The following is a 22239-nucleotide window of genomic DNA, read 5'->3' as shown; positions in this document are numbered from 1 at the left end:
GGACTGGTTCACAAAGCAGCAAAGCTATGAATCAAAACAGAAGCTGTTCCAGGGGAGGATCCAGGGATACATTTAAGAAGCAGAGATCGTGAGCATGGATATGGGGGTACCACCAAAGGCAACTCTAACTTTTCCCATACACCGTGCTCCCGACTGTCTCATCGTTTCCCAAAACCAAGGCACCAGGAAGACACGTGAGAAAACGTGCAGGTGTTAAGGATCCAAACGGTGACAGCAAACACCCTTCTGAGCGGTCTCCCCTTGACAAAGCTCCACGTTTCCAGACACGGCCACTAGGTTACATTAAAGCTACTAACACAGAGGAAGCTACTACCAAGCCCACTCTGAAGCTCAATAAAGACAGCGCACGCTCTATTTAGACAAGATCATCTGATCAGTTCTAATTTGTATGCTTCTATATTAAGGCAAAACAACACTACATCTACAGCTCAACAGCAGCGAGACAAACAAATCAATTTTTAAAATGGGCAAAGGACTTTAAATAGGTTATTTTTACCAAAGAGGCACATATAAACATGCCCCGTGCCTTTAGGCATTAAAACTCGATCGGCTGCTGTCAGCAACAGATGACGACCTGTCTGCTTGGGCTCCATGTGCTTCCGAGGGCTTTCTATGGAAGCAGATCGCCAGGACCGCCTTCTGCAGCGCCATCAGTGAAGTCTCGAACATTCCACTCAGGGGTCTCTCTAGTCATTAACCCCTTGCCAACGAGTTAATTCTGACTCATGGAGACCCTCATGATAGAGCAGAACCGTCCCCCGGGGTTTTCAAGCCTGTAACTTTTACCAACGTAGACTGCCGCATCTTCCTCCCAGTGAACTGTCAAGTGCACTAGAACCCCACCTTCTCGGTCAGTGACTGAGTGCATAGTCATTACGCCGCTGTCAGGGTTCCTTCTCTGTAATCGTTGGGGAAACACAAGTCAAATCCCAACAAAAAACCACCCTCACTCCCACAAGGAGGCCATTAGCGGCAAAACAGAGACATTAACCGGTGCTGACAAGTGTTACGGACTCAACTGGGCTCCCTAACAACATGGAGTTAAGTTGGTTGGACCATGATTCTCAGGATCATTTTCTGATCTGATCTAATTACCTTGTGCTCTAAATTCTCAGTCTGTAATGTTAATAAGGCCGGATTAGAGGTAATTATGTTAATGAGCAGGTTGCAATCTACAGGATCAGGTTGCATTTTGAGATGATCTCCTTTCAGATATAAAAGGGATTAAACTAGAGAGCAGAAGTGAGGGGGCACTACTTACCACCAAGAAAGAAGAGCCACAAGTAAAGCGTATCCTTCAGAACCAGGGTCTCTGCACTGGGAACCTCCCAGACCGGGGAGAGACTGATGTGAGACACATGGGGATCTCCAAGGAATGCCAGTCCCACAGATGTTAAAGGAGACAAGGACCTGCCCTCAGAGTCAACAGGGAGAGGAGAAAGCCTTCATCCCCTGCTGAGTCCCTGAATTTGGGCTTGAAACCTCCTACACTGTGAGAAAATGCGTTTCTGTTTGCTAATGCCATCTACCCACTTCTGGTATCTCTGTTACACTGAAGAGCAAACTCACTGCCATTGAGTCTGTCTCGACTCACAGCACCTCTAGAGAAATGAGTAGAATTGCTTCATGTGGGTTTCCTAGGCTGTAGATCTCTATGGGAGTAGAAAGTCTCACCTTTCTCCCTTGGGAGTGGCGGATGGGTTTAAACCACCAACCTCATGGTTCACAACCCATTGCTTAACTCACTACACCACCAGGGCTCTACTTTGTGTTATAGCAGCCCTAAATCACTAGGACAGCAAGGACATGGAGAAGCTGAGCCCTCGTTTATTCTTGGTGGGAATGTAAATTGTACAGCTGCTATACACAACAGCTTGGCAGTTCCTCAAAAAGTTAAATATAGAATTACCATATGACCCAGAGCAAGAACTCAAACAGATACATATATGCCACCGTACACTGCAGTATCCTTCAAAAGATGGAAACAGCTCAAGTGCTCCTAACAGACAAGTGGATAGACACAATGTGGCACATACAAGGCATATTTGGTCGTAAAGGAAAGGAAGTCTGTTACATGCTACCACATACATGAACCATCCAAACAGGCAAATGCACAGGGACAAAGTTTTGTCAGGGGTTACCAGGAGATGGGGTGAGGGGTGGTGGGGTGAGATATTACTTAGAAGGATATAAAGCTTCTGTTTGGGATGATGAAGGCTTTGGAAATGCATTGTGGTAATGGTAATGACAGTGAATTGTATACTTAAGAGTGGGTGAACTTTTTTGGTGTGACATTTTTTACCACAGGTTAAAAACAAACACCTTCATTTAAAAATACTTCATTTTCAACATAATGGACCAGAAACCAGAGGTCAGCAAACTTCGGCCCATGAGCCAGCTCCAGCCTGCTGCTCCTTTTTGTACAAACCGAGCTTGGGAGTCAAGCGTGTTTTGTGCCGTTTTTTGAAAGTCAGGGGTGTGGGGGGTGAGACCAAGAAAAATATTTCATGACAAATAAAAAGTATGTGAAATTCAAATTTTAATGTCCATAAGGAACTACTGGACATTTCTATTGAACTATTCAATACAACTATTGGAACACTGTCATTGTCATTTGTTTACCTATAGTCTATAGAGTCAGGTTTTGTGTGAAAGAGAACATATAGCTTATGAAAATATTTACAATGACCCTTTACTGACAATGTCCACAATTACAATCAAGTAATTGTGAATGAGGAGAGTGCAGAGTGGAGACCCAAAACTCATCTGTAGGCAATTGGACATCCCCTTTACGGAAGAGGCTCAGGGGAGAAGATGAGCCAGTCAGGGTGCAGTGTAGCAACGATGAAACACAAATTTCCTCTAGTTCCTAAATGCTACCCACCCCCCCTGCCCCACTATCATGATCCCAATTCTACCTTGCAAGTCTGGCTAGACCAGAGGATGTACACTGGTACAGATAGCAACTGGAAACAGGGAAACCAGGACAGATGATCACTTCATGACCAGTGGTAAGAATGGCGATACCAGGAGGGTGGAGTGGTAAGGGGGAACCGATTACAGGGATCTACATATAACCTCCTCCCTGGGGGATGGACAATAGAAAAGTGGGTGAAGGGAGATGTCAGCCAGTGTAAGATATGACAAAATAATAATTTATAAATTATCAAGAGCTCATGAGGGATGGGGGAGCAGGGAGGGAGGGGGAAAAATGAGGAGCTGATGCCAGGGGCTTATGTGGAGAGCAAATGTTTTGAGAATGATGAGGGTAATGAATGTACAAATGTGCTTTATACAACTGATGTATGTATGGATTGTCATAAGAGATGTATGAGCCCCCAATAAAATGATTAAGTAAACATATAAATATATCTTTTAAAAACAAAAGACAGAGCGAGCAAGCCGTTAGGGTTAGTGCCACTCTGATCAGTAAGACCAGTATGAGTCAGTACTGACTCGGTGACAGTAAATTTGCTTGAGTGGTGCTTTCAGTTCCATACCCATACTTTACCCTCACTGCAAACCTGCAACATAAGTAATCAAGAATCACGATCCTATCTTTAGAAATGGGAACACGACAGTTTGGAAGTTAATCTGCCCAAGGTTGCTGGGAAGTGGCAGCCCAGACCTCAGTTCTCTGGCCTCTATCCTGAGGCGTCTATATTGCACAGCCCAATACCCCCACCGCACCCCCGACACTTGCCAACTGCGAATGCCTAAAGTCTCTGAAACATCCTCTCCAGATTGGATAGTTCGCCATAGTGTAAGACCCTCCTAACAGAAAACACAACACTCCGCTTCCTGGCCGCACTTCCTGCAGGGGCACAGCCAGAGGCTTGTTGACTCAGAGCTTTCCAATCTTGGCAGCAGCAGCACCAAGCTGCTGGCAGCTCTGGTGGAAGCTTCCTGATAGTGGCGGAGGCAGCAGCTCCCTTGGCAGATGCATTTGCAGAGTTCCTGGAAACTCGACCTGGAGTCTGTTTCCTCAGGCTGCCCAACAATTCGGCAATCTAGCCAGGCACCATCCACTTTCTTCACCACATTTGCTTATGCACCCATTTTGTCTTCAATGATCGTGTCAGGATCAGAAGGTGAGTATCAAAGAGTTCCAGGTTATGAGAACTAAGCGTTCTTGTGTTAAGAGAGGCCTTGAATACAGACCCAAAGTCTGTCTGCTATCTTTAATATTTATACAAATATATGTACAATGGTCTCTGTCCCTTTCATTATAAATTGACATATATACATGTCTATAGCTATACCTCTATAAATAGCTTTTGCTTCTGATTTCTTTCCTCCATTTCCTTTCACCTTCCTCCTACCCCACTATCATGCTCACCCTCCATTCGGCTTTCAGTATTCCCTCTTGGACAGATTACTCTTGATCCAGCCCCACTTGGCATTATACGCCTCCCTCACCATCAATTTCAGATCTCTTGTTGCTCTCATTCCCTGAGTTTGTTGGCTCCCTGCTCCCCCTCCCTGCCCCCATCTTCTCCCATGTCCCCTTGTTGTTTTCTCCTCGGGATTTTTTGTCCTATCTTATATAAAAAGATGTAGGGCAAAAGGAAAAAACCTGATAGATTGTTCCAGATCTGTCTGCTGGCCCTTACGAGTGATTTCTGATCTGGTCTGACAAGGTGCCAAGCCCTGTCCCCCAAGTCAGAAGTCTATTTTCAGGATTCCTCGGGGACGTGGTTACTTTGCTTCCCTTGCTGCCCTGTTGCCCTACCTTCACATTTTTCTCCATTGTGCATGGGGCCGACCGGGCACAGTTTCCACAGTGTCTCTGGTGCTGTCCCTGTAGCACTATGGGTCAGTGAGGGAACACCGTGTCTCATGGTGGGGCTGGCCCTACGGTTCTCTCTGTGCATTGGCTGCTCTGAGCCGGGATGTCGTCCTTGGACCTTGGTGGGCCACGATAAGGTCCATATTTTCTCTCTCTCTCTCTTTAGTTCGCACCCATGTGGTCTGGACAGTCCTGCCACTCCCCCGGAGCTATATCTTCAGTGTGGCTCTACCTTTCTCCTCGAGTGATAGAAAAATGATTTCCTTATGCTCAAGGGAAAACAACCAAGATGACACTCTTGCTGTGAAGTGTCATCAAGCCGATTCCGGCCATAGTGACCCGATGCACAGCAGAACGAAACAGTGCCCAACGCTGTGCTGGCCTCACTGCTGTTCCTCTGCTTGAGCCCGCTGCTGCAGCCACGGCATCAATTCACCCTTGGAGGGCCTTCCTCTTTGTCACGGTCCTTCTACAAACAGGATCATGACATCTGGAGACATTTATTTAGCTTCACCTTCTACGGAACAAGAAAGATGGGACGCTGACAAACGTTCCCGAGACGATCTCTACTGGTAACGAAAGCACAGGCCAGATGCCCAGCATCCTGTAACTGAAGCATGGAGAAGACACCCGGGTCACACAGGCACGTCGTCAGAGGACTGTGGCTGGAAGTGCTAGGATGACGATCAAACAGGAAGGCTGAGGACAAATCACAAAGCTTTGAGACAGAGTTTTTCAAAACAGTGGTCAGGTTGATGTGGCAAGGAATAAGATATGGGTGATTAAAAAACTGCCTATCTCTTAACCATGTTTTAATTTTTAAAATGGGCCTAAACCTTTTTAAATGGTCTTTAACACTAAATACAGCTGCTTGAGTTTTCAGTCTACTTGCACCTGTATGCTCATATATAAATAAATTGTAATGTGAAGCGTGTGGGGTCAGATCTGACCCTCGTGACAGAGCGCCACACCTTCACTGGGACGATTTTGGTTGATTGACGGTGTGCCAGCCAAGTGACTCTGTCTGACTCACAGCGAGGACAGAGTAGAACTGCCCCAGAGGGGCTCCGGAGCTGTGATCTCCATGGGAACAGATGACCAGGTCTTGTGCACTGTGAGGTGGATTAGAACAGTTGACCTCCTGGTTAGCAGCTGCGTGCTTAACCACTGCGCCACCAGGCCTCCTTTGGCAGGTCAGCAACACTTTAAACAGTGCTATGTGCAAATGATGCAATGTGATTACGGCAATTATGTCTATGAATTACAGCTTTTCATGGTGAAACTAAAACCTAACCCCATGGCTACAGACTCGATTCAGACTCCTAGGGACCCCAAACGGGGTTGCCAAGATGAAGGAGACAGCGCCCTCTTTCTCTCTCTGAACGGCTGGTGGAATGGAACCGCCTACCGTGCAGTTAACAGCCCAACGCCTCACCTACAGCACCACCCAAAAGTGGAGTGTTCCTATGAAACCTTTCACAAACCAAAGTGACATGCAGTCAAAATGTAATTACCACTGATTTATATGGAAAAGTCTTTGAGCTTTCCCAGACCCCAAAACAGCCTACCTTATCATACCATTAACACACAGAACCTAAAGCATACGCGTGCTCACAGGCATGGCTCTAGGCTACAGTGGCTTGATGCTGAGGGCTGAGTGTGGTTCCCCAGGAGACAGCTTGGTGATGCCAGCCTCACTCTTACCACCCTCTGCCATGCATCCACTCTGACTCAGGGCACGGTAGGGCTGTCCCTCTACGTTTCCAGGACCATCACTCTTTAAGGGAACTCAAAGCTTCATCTTCCTCCTTAGGGTGGCTGGCTGGTGGTTTCAAACTGCTGACCTGCCAGTTAGCAGCCCCACGCACTCTTGGTTAACAGCTAGCTGTAAAACAAGCCCTGAACACGAGTTTCGCTGTTTGCCTTTTCTTCATAAAAGCAGGAAATCCTCTGAATCTGAGTTGCTTGTACAGCAGCAGGTAGGAATAAAGGCTCCCCATAAAAGTGAATTGGCATTCCAGCTATTAAAAGATGCAGCATCTGGAATCTTAAAGGCTCGAAGGTAAACAAGCGGCCATCTAGCTGAGAAGCAACAAAGTCCACATGGAAGAAGCCCACCAGCCTGTGTGATCACGAGGTGTCGATGGGATCAGATATCAGGCATCTAAGGCCCAGAACAAAAAAAATCCTATCGATGTGAATGAGGGGGAAGGTGAAGTGGAGACCCAAAGCCCATCTGTAGACAACTGGACACCCCCTTACAGAAGGGTCACAAGGAAGAAACCAGCCAGTCAGAGTGCAGTATAACACCGACGAAACATACAACTTTCCTCTAGTTGTTTAGTGCTTCCTCCACCCCCTCAGTATCATGATCCCAATTCTACCTTACAAATCCAGCTATACCAGAGTATGTACATGGGTACAGATAAAGAGATGGAAACACAGGGAATCCAGGACAGATAAACCCCTCAGGACTGATACTGAGAGTAGCCATGCCAGGAGGGGAAGGGGAAGGTGGGGGGAGAAAGGGAGGAACCGATCACAATGTCTGCATATAACCCCCTCCCTGGGGGATGGACAACAGAAAAGTGGGTGATGGGAAACATCGGTCAGTGTAAGACATGAAAAAATAATAACAATTTATAAATTATCAAGGGTTCATGGGGGAGGGAGGATGGGGGAAGGTAGAGGAAAAAAATGAGTTGCTGATACCAAGGGCTCAAGTAGAAAAAAATGCTTTGAAAATGATGATGGCAACAAATGTGCTTGACACAATGGATGGATGTATGGATTGTGATAAGAGCTGTATGAGTCCCCAATAAAATGATTTTTAAAAAGAAAGAGAAAAAAGTGAAGCGGCACAACTGAAACTTTCAAAAAGTGGGGGAGACCTGTACTCTGCTTCCAGACCATTCCTCCTCATGCTCCCGAGGCTGCTTGACAGAGAAACCAAGGCTTCCCCTGGTTAGAAAGGATTTCATCTCGGCCGCAAGAACCACTAGAACCAGGAGGACTCTGCTGTCATACTTACTGCCTATTAGGCAAAAACCACAAACTAAGGATGAATAAATCATCTTTTCCCATTTGTCTCTAAACAAAGTGCCAACTGCCTATTGTGGCAGGCACTGCATTCTTCTTCCCAAGTTCAGCTGCTGGGGACTAGAGGCCTGCACAAACCGTGGACTCCGGAGCCCCTTCTACATCCTCTGAGTAAGCAGCCGACAGACTCCCCGCCTCACTCGCATGCCAACAGGAAGGATCTCATGTCTCCTTAAGGAGGGATGCGGTGATTGGAGTATAATTTACATCAGCAAAGCAGCCCAGACCCTTGTTCTGCAGGCGCACAACCACATAGCTAGGGTCAGGATTGGCCAAGTGGGGCTGGCCAACCCGTGGGAGCCTATCTTAGTGATTTACAGGAAACTCTCCACTTCTCGCAGGGAACATGGGATGTGGTAGAAGAGGCAAACCAGACAGGAGACTTGCACTGTGTTGGTGTGAGGGAGGAGTGGTTGATCCTGGCAGTCTCCTATTCGTAGGTAGCTTGATTCTGTTTATATTACTTGGAACCAAGACCTTCTAAATAACACTTTTTTATATGTGCATTTATTTTCTGTTTCCTCACACTAAATTGTTTGCTCGGCACAGGGCTGAGATTTCTGCCAGTCTTATTCACTATATCCCAAATGCCTGGCACCATGCCTGGCCCACAGTTAGCACCATGGCAACCAGCAAGGCTCCACATAGGCGCAGCAGCAGTGGCTGCTCGTGAGCTGACTGGACAGGGATTGAACCCTGTCCAGTCCCAGGAAAACGAAAACTGTCTGCGAAATAAGGGACCTTATGAGTCTTTCCCATCGTAACGGCTCTTCGGGGTACATACATTCTACGTGCTTGAGAGAGAAGGCTCAGCCCTGCAGGGCTGGGTCACTACCATCTGAGCCCAGGATCGGAAAGATTTCCAAATTCAACTCTCCCCAAATATTGACTGTCCCTCACCATCTTTTATGTCTTGGAAACATTCTCATCTCATCCATGCCCCCACCCCCAACTACGTATTTTAGTGCTTTATAGTACATCTGATACAAATAGTATACTACACTACAGTAGTATCATCATGGGATAATGCCTATGTTTCCCTGGTTCCCCTATCTTTTATCCCTTCAAATGACTGCTCGGAAACACTGCCTCAGGCCAGGCCTCCTAGGAATAAATGGTGCTGTTCTACCGGGGCCACTCCTGGGCTGTACAGGGTGCCAGCGAGGAAATAAAGAGGTACCTGAGAAAGTCTCGTGACTCCACTGTGGTACCAACCAGGCTCCCAATCAACTCTCTGATTGCTAATCCAGAGGCCAACCAACATCAAGACCTCCACATGCCGCTACTGAGAACCAAGCACGCAGGCAAACAGGAGAACTGACTGTACTCTCATGGCTCTGCTTCTAGAGCTGAGCCACTGCCCTGCTCCGTGTGTTAATGAGTAAATCTAACTCTCCTTTCTCTATGTTGTGGTGGGGGAACAAGCCCTAGTCTAACATCTATTATAACCACAGAACTCAACCATAGCAAATTACTGTTAAGTAATTTAATGTTTTAGCACACAGCTAAAAAAATAAATAACTGTTTCTATATAAATTGAGTCCAAATTGCATATTCAAGTAGAGACATAATGAAAAAATAATAATTCTTCTTAGAAGTAGAAAGTTTCGTAAATATAGGACTTCAAAATTTCAGTGTTCGATAAACAAGTGGCCATCTAGCTCAGAAGCAACAAAGCCCACATGGAAGAAGCACAGCACCCTGCGCGATCACGAGGTGTCGAAGGGATCAGGTATAAGGCATCATCAGAACAAAAAATCTTATCATAGTGAATGATGGGGGGAGTGCAGAGTGGAGACCCAAAGCCCATTTGTAGGCCACTGGAGATCCCCTTGCAGAGGGGTCTCGGAGAGGAGACGAGTCAGTCAGGGTGCGATGTAGCAACGATGAAAAATACAGCTTTCCTCTAATTCCTAAATGCTTCCTCCTCCCCTACTATTATAATCCCAATGTTACCATACAAATCTGGCTAGACCAGAGGATGTACACTGGTACAGATAGGAACTGGAAACACAGGGAATCCAGGGCGGATGATCCCTTCAGGACCAAGTGGTGTGAGTGGCGATACTGGGAGGGTGAAGGGAGAGTGGGTTGGAAAGGGGGAACCGATTACAAGGATCTACATATAACCTCTTTCCTGGGGGACAGACAACAGAAAAGTGGGTGAAGGGAGATGTCGGACAGGGCAAGATACGACAAAATAATAATTTATAAATTATCAAGGGTTCATGGGGTGGGACGGGATGAGGACCTGATGCCAGGGGCTTGGGTGGAGAGGAAATGTTTTGAGAATGATGAGGGCAATGAATGTACAAATGTGCTTTACACAACTGATGTATGTATGGATTGTGATAAGAATTGTATGAGCCCCTAATAAAATGATTTTTAAAAAAGGAAAAGAAAACAACAACATAAAAAAATTTCAGTGTTCGTGTTTAAAAGCACTTCATTTAAAAAAAACAAAAAAACCTTTGAATTTAAACTTCCAACCTAAAGACCAAGTTAGGGAGACAAAGGAAGGCCGAATTTATAAGGTGGAATGAGAGAGCATCACAAATTTTTAAAATGACACTGGTCTTATCCTTAGTTTCTCATAATTCCTTTTATGACCTCTTCTTTTCATATCACCTCATTTCTCTTGTTGAAATGTCTCAGTGTAACCCTTTGGAGAAAAAAAAATTCCCCCCATACTGTGGCTACTCCCTAGCTCCGTCTTCCTTTCCCGCCATCTGAGTCGGACAACCCAGCCCCCGACACGCCCTGGGGACACGTCCAACTGCCGCCCGCCCACGGCGGTGGATGTGATCGGACACAGGCATGTGCTTTCTCAGCTCCGTTCCCCTTCTCCGAGTTCTTCCTTCGGGGTCCTCCCACCCAAGGCGGCCTGACGTGGCCCAGGGAGGGGAGACACAGACCTCTTTGGGAACAAGTGGCTGACGCCCCGCACCTCTCCTTCCTACGCAATTCACAGCAGGAGCCCCAGAGTGAGTGCTTTGCAGAAGAGCAAAGAATCAGGCTTACTTAGGGTCACCCAGCTGAGGAAGAGTCTGGGGGCCCACAGAAGAAGGGGAGGAAGCAGCAAACCTATGACAGCACAGGGCTTCCGTTTCCAGGCCCTTAGGTGGCACAAAGGGTTTGCGCTCAGCACACAGCAGTGCCAAGGAAAAAGGCCTGGTCCTCGGCGTCCATAAAGATAAAATGCGATGAAGTTCATTCCCTTCTACTTTGTAACACTTGGGGTCACCAGGACTCAGCACTTACTTGACAGCCAAAGTCCAGGTTGGTTTTATACGATACGATGGCCGTCACTGGGTTTCAAATGTCCTCTGGTTTTCCTCCACTACTTTAAAAGCCCGGGCTAAGAAAATTACACCAACTCACGAAGTCTCACAGTGAGCCAAGCCCTGTCTGCCCACAGAGAATCAAGTCTCATCGACAGGATATGTAATAGTTATCATGTGCTTGTTGAAATCTTTATTCCACCACTTATAGTCTAAAACAGTGGTTCTCAACCTTCTTAATGCCACGACCCTTTCATACAGTTCCTCATGTTGTGGTGACCCCCAACCATAAAATTATTTTCGTTGCTACTTCATCACTGTAATTTTGCTACTGTTATGAATCGTCATGTAAATATCTGATTTGCAGGATATGTTAGGTGACCCTTGTGAAAGGGTCGTTCGACCCCCAAAGGGGTTGCAACCCACAGGTTGAGAACCGCTGGTCTATGAGAATGCTAGTGAGTTCTGAGCCGCAGTTTCCTCCCTTTGAAAACAAGGATAACACTGACTTCACAGCAGAGTCCAGAATTCACGGGAAATACGCATGGGGAGCATTTAGAACCTGGCACAGTAAGAGTTGCATACATGAGGTAGCAATGACTACTGGTGATGCACTTACTACCGGTTTCTCTAGTGGAGTTCCAAGAATTGTCCTTCCTTCATGCAGGGAACATTTTAATGAACAATCACCACTGTGTGTCCCATTGAACAAACGTTGGCGATACCCTCAAAGAAGCTCCCACTCAAGTGGAAGACTGTCACTTAAACACCCAGGGGACAGAGTGGTAAGAGACAGGTAAAAGCTAGACACCTGAGAGGTACAGAGAAGGAGCCAAGTCTCAAGTCAAAGGGGAATGCACCGGAGACAGAGGAAGAGGAGGGGAAAGTCATTCTGGGCAAGGTGGGAGCGGCACCGCGAAGACCACTAAACATGTCCAGTGAAGGTAAACCTAAGACAGCCTGCGTGATCTGAACTTCAGCTGAGAGATGAGTTTAGGGAGAAAGATGAGGCTCTCTGTCCCATAAAGAGTGAGAGTCAGAAACCCACAGGGACAGTTCTACCCTGACCTCCAGGGTTGCTATGCGTCAGTACTGACTCTATGGCAGTGAGCTGAGCTTTTTTCACTGTAGTAAGGTGACCAGATTTAAAGTGTGACAATATTGACTGGGGGGTGGGAACCATTGACCGGGGGGTGGGGTGGAGTGGGGGTGTTCTTGATTAAAATTTTGGTCTATATGGACCAAATAGGCCGTTCCCTAGCTTGTGGTGCATTCTTTCCAAAAATCGGGACTTCTTTAAAACACCAAAAATCGGGACTGTCGCACCAAAAACAGTACGTCTGGTCACCTTACTGTAGGGCAAAGGAGGAGTTGGCATGGAGAAACAACAGAGACAGAGAGACTGAGTAGAGATTAAGGACAATCATACCTCATAGTTGCTAAAGAAAGGGTGGAGAGGAGAGAATATACCCAAGAAATATTTATGAGTTAAAAGAACAAGTCGAAGTTGCTGATTAGACGTTTCGAGTTAAAAGGATGACAAGGTGGCAAATGAGGATGGGTTACGGATTAGAGCAACGACGTGGGTGGTGGTATAACTGAGATCGAGGCGGAGGGGGGTGGGGTTTAGGGGAAGGCACCGGGCTGAGCTCTGAGCAGAGCCACTCTGTAAAAGGGAGGTCGGAAGCTTGGTCCTGCCTCTGTGAACCACGGGTGAGGCTGGGTGTAGAGTGAGCCATCGCTGCACCAACGTGGGCTGGGGGTGAGCAAGATGCACCAGTCAGGAAGACGGGCGGACCGAGAGAAGGTGAGAGCAGATGCCACAGCCATCAACGTGCCCTCAGAACGACAGCCGTTTTCATCCTCCACGGTCTTGTCAACAACAACTTTCTTGATGTTCTTGTATGTGCCGTCTGCTTCACACACATCCGAGGCAGCTTTATGATAAAGACGCAGGCCAAGACACTGACACAAAGGTAAAACACAGAGAGCAGGGCAAGGAAGTATCAGATTAGGAAGCACAGACAGGGGCAGACTGGAGGGTAAGGCGGGAGTAGAATACAGTCCCTCAAGCCAAAGGGAGACCCAAAAGTTAGAGCCGCAAGTTCGGCTCTGAGCTTCCTAGTGGCCAAAGTAAAAAGAGAGACAAATCAGTGGCTTCCTTCGGGTGAACTGTTGCCCCAGATCACAGCGATAAAAAGTGAATGCTTCTTCCATTCTCCCACATCATTTCCACCTGCTTCTCGTCAAGTGGTTCTGCAAACCACAAGCCTAACACACAGATCCTTTAAATTAGGTGTGCCTTGTTTTCTTAAATATAAACAAGTGCTTCCACTAAATTAGGATCAACCTAGCAGACAAGGAGCCTTGGGGGTGGAATGGCTTACAAAGTGGGCTGCTAATCTCAAAGTCGACAGTTCAAAACCACCAGCCACTCTGAGGGGCAAAGCTAAGGCTTTTAAGAGTCGTTGTCCCCGAAACCCACAGGGGCAGTTCCACCCCGTGCCATAGTCAGCATCAACTTGAGGACGGTGAGGTTTCACAGCCACTACTAAGCAATCCAGAAATGTTTCCCGTTGGGACTTTAAAATCCTATTCAAGAGGGTTCGAGTAGCTGCCAATCAGAATGGGCATGCTGGGCGCAGATGCTCTCTATAAGTGCTTGCACCTCTACCCCCTCACACGTGCACCCTGCTGTGATTCTGGGAGCTGTCATGTTTATGGTATCCTTTCTTGAATGGCGGAGACTGAGGGATTCGACTGCAGCTGCTCAGGTTGACAAATAATAGAACAAAGCTCTTTTCTTGCCGGTTATTTTTAAACTTCTAGAAATACTTTCATGTGTTAAAACTAAAACTCATGAGTCAAAACACAATTACTGGTTAACATACAGCATTTTAAAATTACCTAACAGAGTAAATCCTAGAAAAGTCTTAGCAGTGTGTACCAAGCTGAACATCATGAGGGATCATCAGTCAAGCACGCCACCAAAACCAAACGCACTGCCCCCGAGTCAAGGCCCACTCCTGAGTGACTCTACAGAACAGAGCACAACTGCCCTTTGGGTTCTCCGAGACGGTCTGCCTCTTCACGAGCGCAAACAGCCTCGCTTTCTCCACAGCGCAACTGGTAGGTTTGGATGGAAGACTCTAGGGTTAGGCGCTCCATAGGCAACCCTGTGTCACCCGGGCTCCTTGGCAACCCGATAAACAAAAACACCCACGTCCACTGCCGTCAAGTAGATTCTGACTCAGTGACCATATATAGGGTTTCCAAGATTTTGTACCCTTTTTTTTTTAAGAGCTACACGCAAAATGGTTTTTATTCCGGATTGAGCACAATGTAAGGTCCAAACAAGCATTGCCCATACCATCCCAGGTCATCATCTTTTACAATTACTGTTGCTTCCCAGTCGCGGCAGAGTCTGAGTGGCCTTACATTTGTCAGTGCGTTTGGCACTTACTGACAAGGAGGAAGTTGTGCGAGTTCATACTGGGCAGACTTCTGACATCTGGAAACACCTGGATAATACCGCCCTTGATGAAAACACCAGCACAGCTTTCTTTAGACAAAGGAACTGTGCGCTCCACGTGAACTTCAGTTCTACGAGGTTCGAATGGAAGGAAGAGACTGGGGTAAAATAAATCGTCGCCCACGGGTCAAAGCTGAAATCCATCAGAGGATTTCATCAAACCCTGGCCCCGCCCTGTTCCAGCGACGTTTCTGAGTCTACTAGGCTAAGCCTCTCAATGCCTTCGCCGCTTTGGCTTTGTTTTTCCCCTTCCTCTTTTCTCGCTTTGCCTTCAGCTTTTTTCTCTGCCTCGGGTTCATCCACACTGGGCACTGTCCGTGCTGGTCTAGAAGGCTCTTCTTATCCCTCTTAATGTCAGTCTCCATTGTCATGTCACCTTCACCTTGTTCTTCTTTCAGCTCACACTGCGTTTTCTCTTGGCAACATCTGGGCCCTACAACAGTTGCTATCTCTTGAACGTCTTTCATTACAGCATCACCGTCTACTTTGAGAATGTTTTGAAGTCTGTGGAGCTCCTTTGGGGCATGCTTTTCTCTCTTTTCAGCACGCATTTTCCTTTTCCACTTACTCCGTAAGCTTCTGGCCATGGTTTACCTGGGCACATGTTCTAGGCACACGTGCAACAAGCAGCTCACGCAGAGCGGACGATTTTGTGACATGTTTATGGTAGCAGGCAGCCTCAGCTTTCTCCCTCTGAGCGGCTGGAGGGTTTGAACCACCAACCCTGATCCTGTCATTAGCAGCCCAATGCTTACACCAAATCAGCAAAATGATGTTTAGTGCAGTATAATAAACACTAAAGTGAATGAGGCAGGTATTGTTGAATGAAGAAAGCATATGGTAGACTGCTCCATCCAGTGTGGTAAATGTGTGTAAAATAAAACAAATGCTCCTTTGTGAATTTTCTCTGGATAATATGCAGGTACCAAGGCAAAGGGGGAATCTGGAAGACTGGATACTAAAAGGAAACAGGCTATAATTGGGGGCAGGGGCAGGGACGAGGGGTGAGGATTAAGGAGATTGTAGTGTTTAGTGATCTACTTCTGTATTGTAAGGGGATGTGTCCATGCATCACAGAGGTGCCGTACGGACAACAGGATCAAGGTAAGGCCGCAGAAAGATGACATGTGGAAATCAGATCTGTTCGCTCACATCTTTATGAAGGGCAGAACTTTTCCTCAGTTTTCTTCAACACATGCTGCTCATGGGCACATTTTACACTACTTAAAAATGTCTTTCAAAGTGGTACATTCCAAATATGCTTGACACATGAATGGATGTACGGATTGTGATAAAAGTTGTACGAGCCCCCAATAAAATTATTTTTAAATTAATTAATTAAAGGTGGTACATTCGTTTTACTGTGCTTTAAAAAAAAAATCCCTTTCCTTTATCTGTGAGTTACTTGAGGATGAGTCATATCATGTATTGTTTCATTACTACATATTTCTGACTTTTTAACAAATGATAACACACATTAGCTAAATGAATTACATCATGTAATAATAGAGAAATCCTATTTTAAAAATCTAAGAGGTAGGCAGAGCACATATAATTTTGGAGCTGAAGGAATGGGCTCAGAAAAGTGGGGGGGTCCCCCAAGGGTCCTTGTCCTAGTTAGGGGTGAGACAAGATGCTGTGAGGCCACAGCCCCTGTGCTTTCAGTGACCCCTCTGCCGGGGTGCCCAACCGAACCACGTTGCGTGCTCACAGCTCAGATGTTTTTAAGATCATTTCCCATTGAAAACTGAGAAAACGTGCTAACGGACATCAAAGAAAATCAGCTCTTTGGAGGATATCCATGCTGTTTGGGTTTCTTTTCCTTTCCAATACCTCGCCTTGGATCATTCAGTGAGAGGAGTCGGGATGAGCAAACGATGGCTGGTGGCACACGTTTGTTTGCCCAGAGATGTCTCAGAAGAGAGGCCAGGGACGGACTTCTGCCAAGTCCATCCCTGAGAGCGACCCTGTGGGGCCTGGTCTACTCAGACGCTCTCGGGGTTACCAGGAGTCGGAGTCGAGGCCAGAGCAAGTGGTTTTTCCTTCCCTCTGGAGAAAGTCAACCAATAACAAAGGCGACAGCCCATGGACCCGCTCTGAGTTTTCACAATGATCAACGCCCAGGAGAAAATACGAGTCGCCATATGAATAGTGCTTGGGAAGTTGGGGGGACAGGAAGAGCCTAACTCCCTGTCCTTAGTAACAAACAGTCTGAAAAGTTCCAGTTCTAAAGTGATGTAAGTCCTCGGTCAGAACTACAGAGGTTTTGTGACTGGGCTTAATTTGTTTTCTATTGGGGTCTACAAGGTTAAAAGGTCACTTTGGACCCTGAACATCACCATGATACAACTGGCTTCCTGAAGAGTCCTCTCACTCTCCTGCTGAGAGAGGAGTAACTGGACACAGGTGGGCCTCTCTTTATAGCAGCAAGTACCAAATCTAATGGGAAAAGCCACTTTCGAAGAATTGTGTTTGTTTCTTTTTAACATTCCTTCCAAAAGTTGGGACACATGTGCATGTGTGCATACCCATACTTCTTTGCAAAATGTGCAAACATGGGCTCGTGGGTTTGAGGCCTCTCTACAGAGCTCCAACCAGGGCTGCATGCATCCTGGGACTTCGTAAGATGACTAAGAACTAAATTAGCTGCCTTAATATGCTTTAACGAATTGGACAACGTATACATATTGTCAAAAACATGAGTCAAGTGCAACCCCTTGCAAGTCGAAGGCGTATTTTCCACAGCCATTTAAAGCCTGTTTGTACTGACGTTGGGATCCTGCTAAACTTAAACGCTGAGCCAGCAGAGCAGGCCCAGTTCTATCTTCATCCCTGGGGAAAGGGAAGAGGAAGAGGGATGTTCACCCAGGAGGGAGCTCTGAAGGCAGGAAGGGATAGGGAAGAAGGCAGAATGGATGCAGGGGACTCGGGGAAGGAACAGGGGGACGGACAACACAAAAGTGGGTGAAGGGAAGCATCAGTCAGTGTAAGACATGAAAAAATAACAATAAATTATCAAGGGTTCATGAGGGAGGAAGGGCGAAAAATAAGGAGCTGATACCAAGGGCTCAAGTAGAAAGAAGATGTCTTGAAAATGATGATGGCAACAAATGTACAAATGTGCGTGATACCATGGATGGATGGTGATAAGAGTTGGACAAGCCCCCAGTAAAATGATATTTTTTTTAGAAAGTGTGCAGGCTCCATGACACTGAGAAGGCCGCTGTCCAGGTCACGAAACAGAATGTGCAAGAGCTGCTGGAGGGGAAACCAGTTTGTTCAGACTTTCACCCACATCACAACAGAAGTGCCATTTGCGTGTGTGCGTGCGCACGCACGTGTTTGTTTCTAGCACACCCCTAGGTGCAAGAATCTTACTGTGCTTGGGATTTTATCTGCCAGAAATTGATTGGTGATCTAGAAATTCATAGTAGTCTTTTTCATATTTGCGGGAGAAAAACAGCAGTTTGAAGAAGTATAAAACCCTGCTCAAGATCACTGAGCTAATGTCAAACACTGGTTTGCTGGACTCCAACACACCTGCCTCCCTGTCAGCACACACACACACACACACACACACACACACACACACGCCCAGCCACCCCCCAGCCCACCTCCTACACTGACGCTCAGTCAGATTGGCAGCACCATGCGTTTTCTTCAGTCTTGAAATAAGTCTACTGACCACCTCTGCTTAGGATCAACCTTCAGATCACAGCTTCCTCGGCCGCATCGGGTTTAGAAAGTCGGGGTTTGATCATACAGAAAGCTCTATTACCACCTGGTTATTCTGAGGAACTTAGGAAAGGGCATTCCAATCAAAAACTGGTTGTTGGTAGTAATTTTACTCCACTGTCAGGAGCTTAAGCATGTAAAGTTATGGGCACAGTTACACTGGTCTTGTTGGGAGACAGCTGTTTGTCCACACAGGGGCTGAGGTATGTCAAAGCCAAGCTCACAAATTACGGGATTTGGGGTGGAGGGGAGCCTCTGTAAAGGGTGGCCAGAACCCAGGTTGGAGGGCTAGGCCAGCGAGAGAAACTGCACAACATCCTAGCTTTGACCCAACCGGGCACCCACTTGAGACCTTCTTCGCCGAAAAGGTCTTGTGGTTGTGGCTGTTGTGTTTAACCCCGTCTTAAGGAGCACGGATGAGGAAGTTATGCAGGCGGGATTAACCACCTGTCAGCTGTGGCCCCTGCGTTATCAAGTTACAGGGCTCACTCAACTACTACTTGTAATCAATTACATAATGTTTCTTCCAGTTGAAGCCGACTAAAATGTCCTGCTGAAAGCAGGCTGTGTGTGAAGGGCTCTGAGTCAAACGCTACTGATACTATTAAAGGCACACGTGCTATTAAAGGCAGAGGCGCGTGGACGCTCTTGCTATATGAACAGCAACAACTGTACACATGCCCTTGACAGAGGCTTCTGGGTTGGGCTCTCACTGGAAATAGAAGGATGCCATTTGCTGCCGCTGTTGGCTGCCATCAGTTGTCACAACCGAGCAAAGGGCTACCTGCCCTGTGCATGCCCCACCATGAGCAGGGGATCCGAGCATCATGGTGCTTGGTTTTTCCCTGGCCCGCTGTTTTCAGTAGCGATCACCAGGCCCTTCTTTTCAGTCCACCTCCCTCTGGAAGCTCCACTGAAAACATGGTCAGCATCAGAGCAGCGCACACGCCTCCAATGACGGAGGCAAGTGACTCGCCTGACGGAGCACTGGGCTAAGGATCAAACCCAGGTCTTCCGAACCACTGAGGCAGCCGCCACGACCCACCAAAGGGCTAAGTCCAGCCCAGGCCTCAGCAGGCACAAAGTGGTGGGCTTCTCCAGCGTTGCAGAGATGCCCGCTGGCTCTGCAGAGGTGGAGGAGGATGTCGGGCGGTGGGTAGGGAGTCCAAGGGCCCCTGTGACTGCCTTGGAGTTCGCACCACTGAGGGCAGGCCAAAGGGGCCCCCAAGACCACAACCCCACAAGTGACTACAAACAGAGGGCTTACACCAGAGAGTCTAAAACGGCTGTCACATCGCCAGTCTAGCCAAAGGCCCCTGCCCCTGCCCCTGCCCCTGGTTCTTTGTCTTTATCACATTCTGTGAATACATCACCACTTCCAAGATCTTATTGGGCAAAGAGGCCATACCTGTCTGCGCCCAATAACACCTCCGCTCTGCTTCTCCAACGACAATGTGAGACTTCACGGGATTCCTAGTGGTGGGCTACTGTTATATTCGGGCAAACACATACATGGTGGCGTGCACTGCTGGAAACACATACATGCTAAACAACATCAAAAAACAGTAACAGGAAACACGCTTCATGCTGACGTTAGTCCTGCCACCTCCTGACTCCTAGAGGCAGCCTGCTTTGCCCGGAGAGCACATGGGTAGATAAACTCAGTAACCCTGCCCTGCTAGCCTGCAGAAAGATGAAAACCAAACCCAGCCAAATGGCAGACCAAAGGTGAAGTACATCGATGGGTGTTTGGGACCCTGGCTCCCATTATCCTTTAAGCCTACTGCCTCCCAGACCAACTGCAATTTGGCCAAACAGCAACAGCATACCCCTTATGTTAGGGTTTCTACTCCTTGGAACTAAGAATAGTAAGCACCAAATTCCTTGGACTAAGGGGGCTGACTGACTCACCACCCACCTCAGAGAAAGAAGTTAAGGGTAACCAGCCTCTCCTCATACCCTGGGCTGGTACCTATCTTTACTCCATCTCCAGTTTTCATCTGAGAAACTAGGTTAAACTTCTTTGGTGTCAAGAGTGCTTGAATGCCCTCAGCAGTCAGATTTGACACAACGCACTCTTAGCAAAAAAATAACCCCCAAAGATCCATTTTTCATTTTACATGCCTGTATGCATTTTGTAGAGCAGTGGTTCTCAACCTTCCTAATGCCGCGACCCTTTAATGCAGTGCCCCATGCTGTGGTGACCCCCAACCATAAAATTACTTTCGTTGCTACTTCTTAACTGTCATTTTGCTACTGTTGTGAATCGTCATGTAAATATCTGAGATGCAGGATGCATTTTCATTGTTACAAATTGAACATCATTAACGCATAGTGATTCATCACAAAAACAATATATAATTATATGTTGTGAAATATTTATTTCTAATGACAAATCAATGAAATTTTGTCTTGAAGCATGATGGAGCATGGGTAACAGTCTTCAGGCTGGGTACTCATAGGTGGGCCGATAGAGGAGCAGAGTCTCGGTTCCTAAGAACATCAGAAATGTGTTTTCCAATGGTTTTAAGTAACCCCTGTGAAAGGGTCGTTCGACCCCCAAAGGGGTCACAACCCACAGGTTGAGAACTGCTGTTATACAGCGTCCTCTCTCAAACAACTGTGAATAGGGTTCTGGGCCCTATGCAATACCTAAGAAAGGGCTTTGAGGAGACTATTAGGAATACAATCTGTTCAAATTACCCACATACGTTAAACTCATCGTAGGAAGAAACGACTAAAGGCACAGTTAGGGATGGACTATCATCTGAAGGTTGGTAGTTCAAACCTGCCTCCAGAGCGCAGCAAACCAAAGGTCTGGCAACCTGCTTCCAAAGGAATCACAGTTCTCCCTAGGGAGCAGTTCTCCTCTGTAACACATGGGGGCGCTGTGATGGCAACCGGCTTTCCTTTTTGGGTTTCTATGGAAAGATGTTTGGCATCACTAACATGTTACCAAGAAGAAATTTCACGTTCTTCCAATCACAACACCAATCATCCTCTATCTTGAAGGTTTTCTATTAACTTGTTCATATCCATTCCTTTCCTTCTCAATTGTTGGTTCGTGTTTGGATTTTTGTTTTGTTTGTTTTTTTGGAGGGGGGGGATATAAAACTCCATGAGGCTCTTTACTTTAAATCTTTCAAGTTACCTAAAATTGATAAGCTATAAATAGACGCACACACAACTACATTAGTCATCAAGCCACAGAAACTCAGAAATTAATAATTCATCAGCAGAATAGTTGGAGGCTACCTTCTTAAAAATGGTTACCCTGTCACTTAAAATTTTTTTATCAGAAATAAAGTAAACCAGAATTAAAGACTACATAAAAGCAAATTGTTGACATTAGGCTTTTTTTAAAAAAATCATTTTATTGGGGGCTCATATAACTATTATCACAATCCATACATACATCCATTGTGTCAAGCACATTTGTACAGTTGTTGCCCTCATCATTCTCAAAACATTTTCTACTTAAGCCCTTGGTATCAGCTCCTCATTTTTCCCCTCCCTCCCCATTCCCCCCTCCCTCACTGAGATAGTTTATTGTGCCAGCCTGGCTGATGGACACAAGTGGGATTGACTGAAGGGCGGAGAAATGGATGGCTTGGTGAGCCTCGCCTTTCTTGTCTCTCCCTCTTTGATCATCGAACCAGTGTGCGGCTGCCTTGCTTGGTCTGTGCAATTTAAAGGCTACACTACCTGTGGGACGCCTAGCCTGTGGACTGTGTCGCTGTAAGTTGAGGTCCCTTTAAGACATCTCTGGAGCTGGGGACTGG

General features: G+C 46.8%; 2 protein-coding genes across 2 annotated transcripts in view; both read right to left on the bottom strand.

The window, feature by feature from the left end:
- The window catches only part of IGF2BP2 (insulin like growth factor 2 mRNA binding protein 2), a 162547-nt gene that overhangs the window by 105951 nt on the left and 34357 nt on the right, over nt 1-22239 (bottom strand). The window lies entirely within an intron of this gene.
- Nucleotides 14923-15309, bottom strand: LOC101652445 (uncharacterized protein C12orf31 homolog). The gene has a single exon (XM_045296416.1). It carries the CDS (start codon nt 15307-15309, stop codon nt 14923-14925), a length of 387 nt encoding a protein of 128 aa, XP_045152351.1.

The sequence above is a fragment of the Echinops telfairi genome, unplaced genomic scaffold, assembly GCF_000313985.2.
Source record: "Echinops telfairi isolate 266 unplaced genomic scaffold, ASM31398v2 ScPeMD7_7407;HRSCAF=8445, whole genome shotgun sequence".
Classification (NCBI taxonomy): domain Eukaryota; kingdom Metazoa; phylum Chordata; class Mammalia; order Afrosoricida; family Tenrecidae; genus Echinops; species Echinops telfairi.
This window is presented reverse-complemented; position numbering and strand designations above follow the sequence as displayed.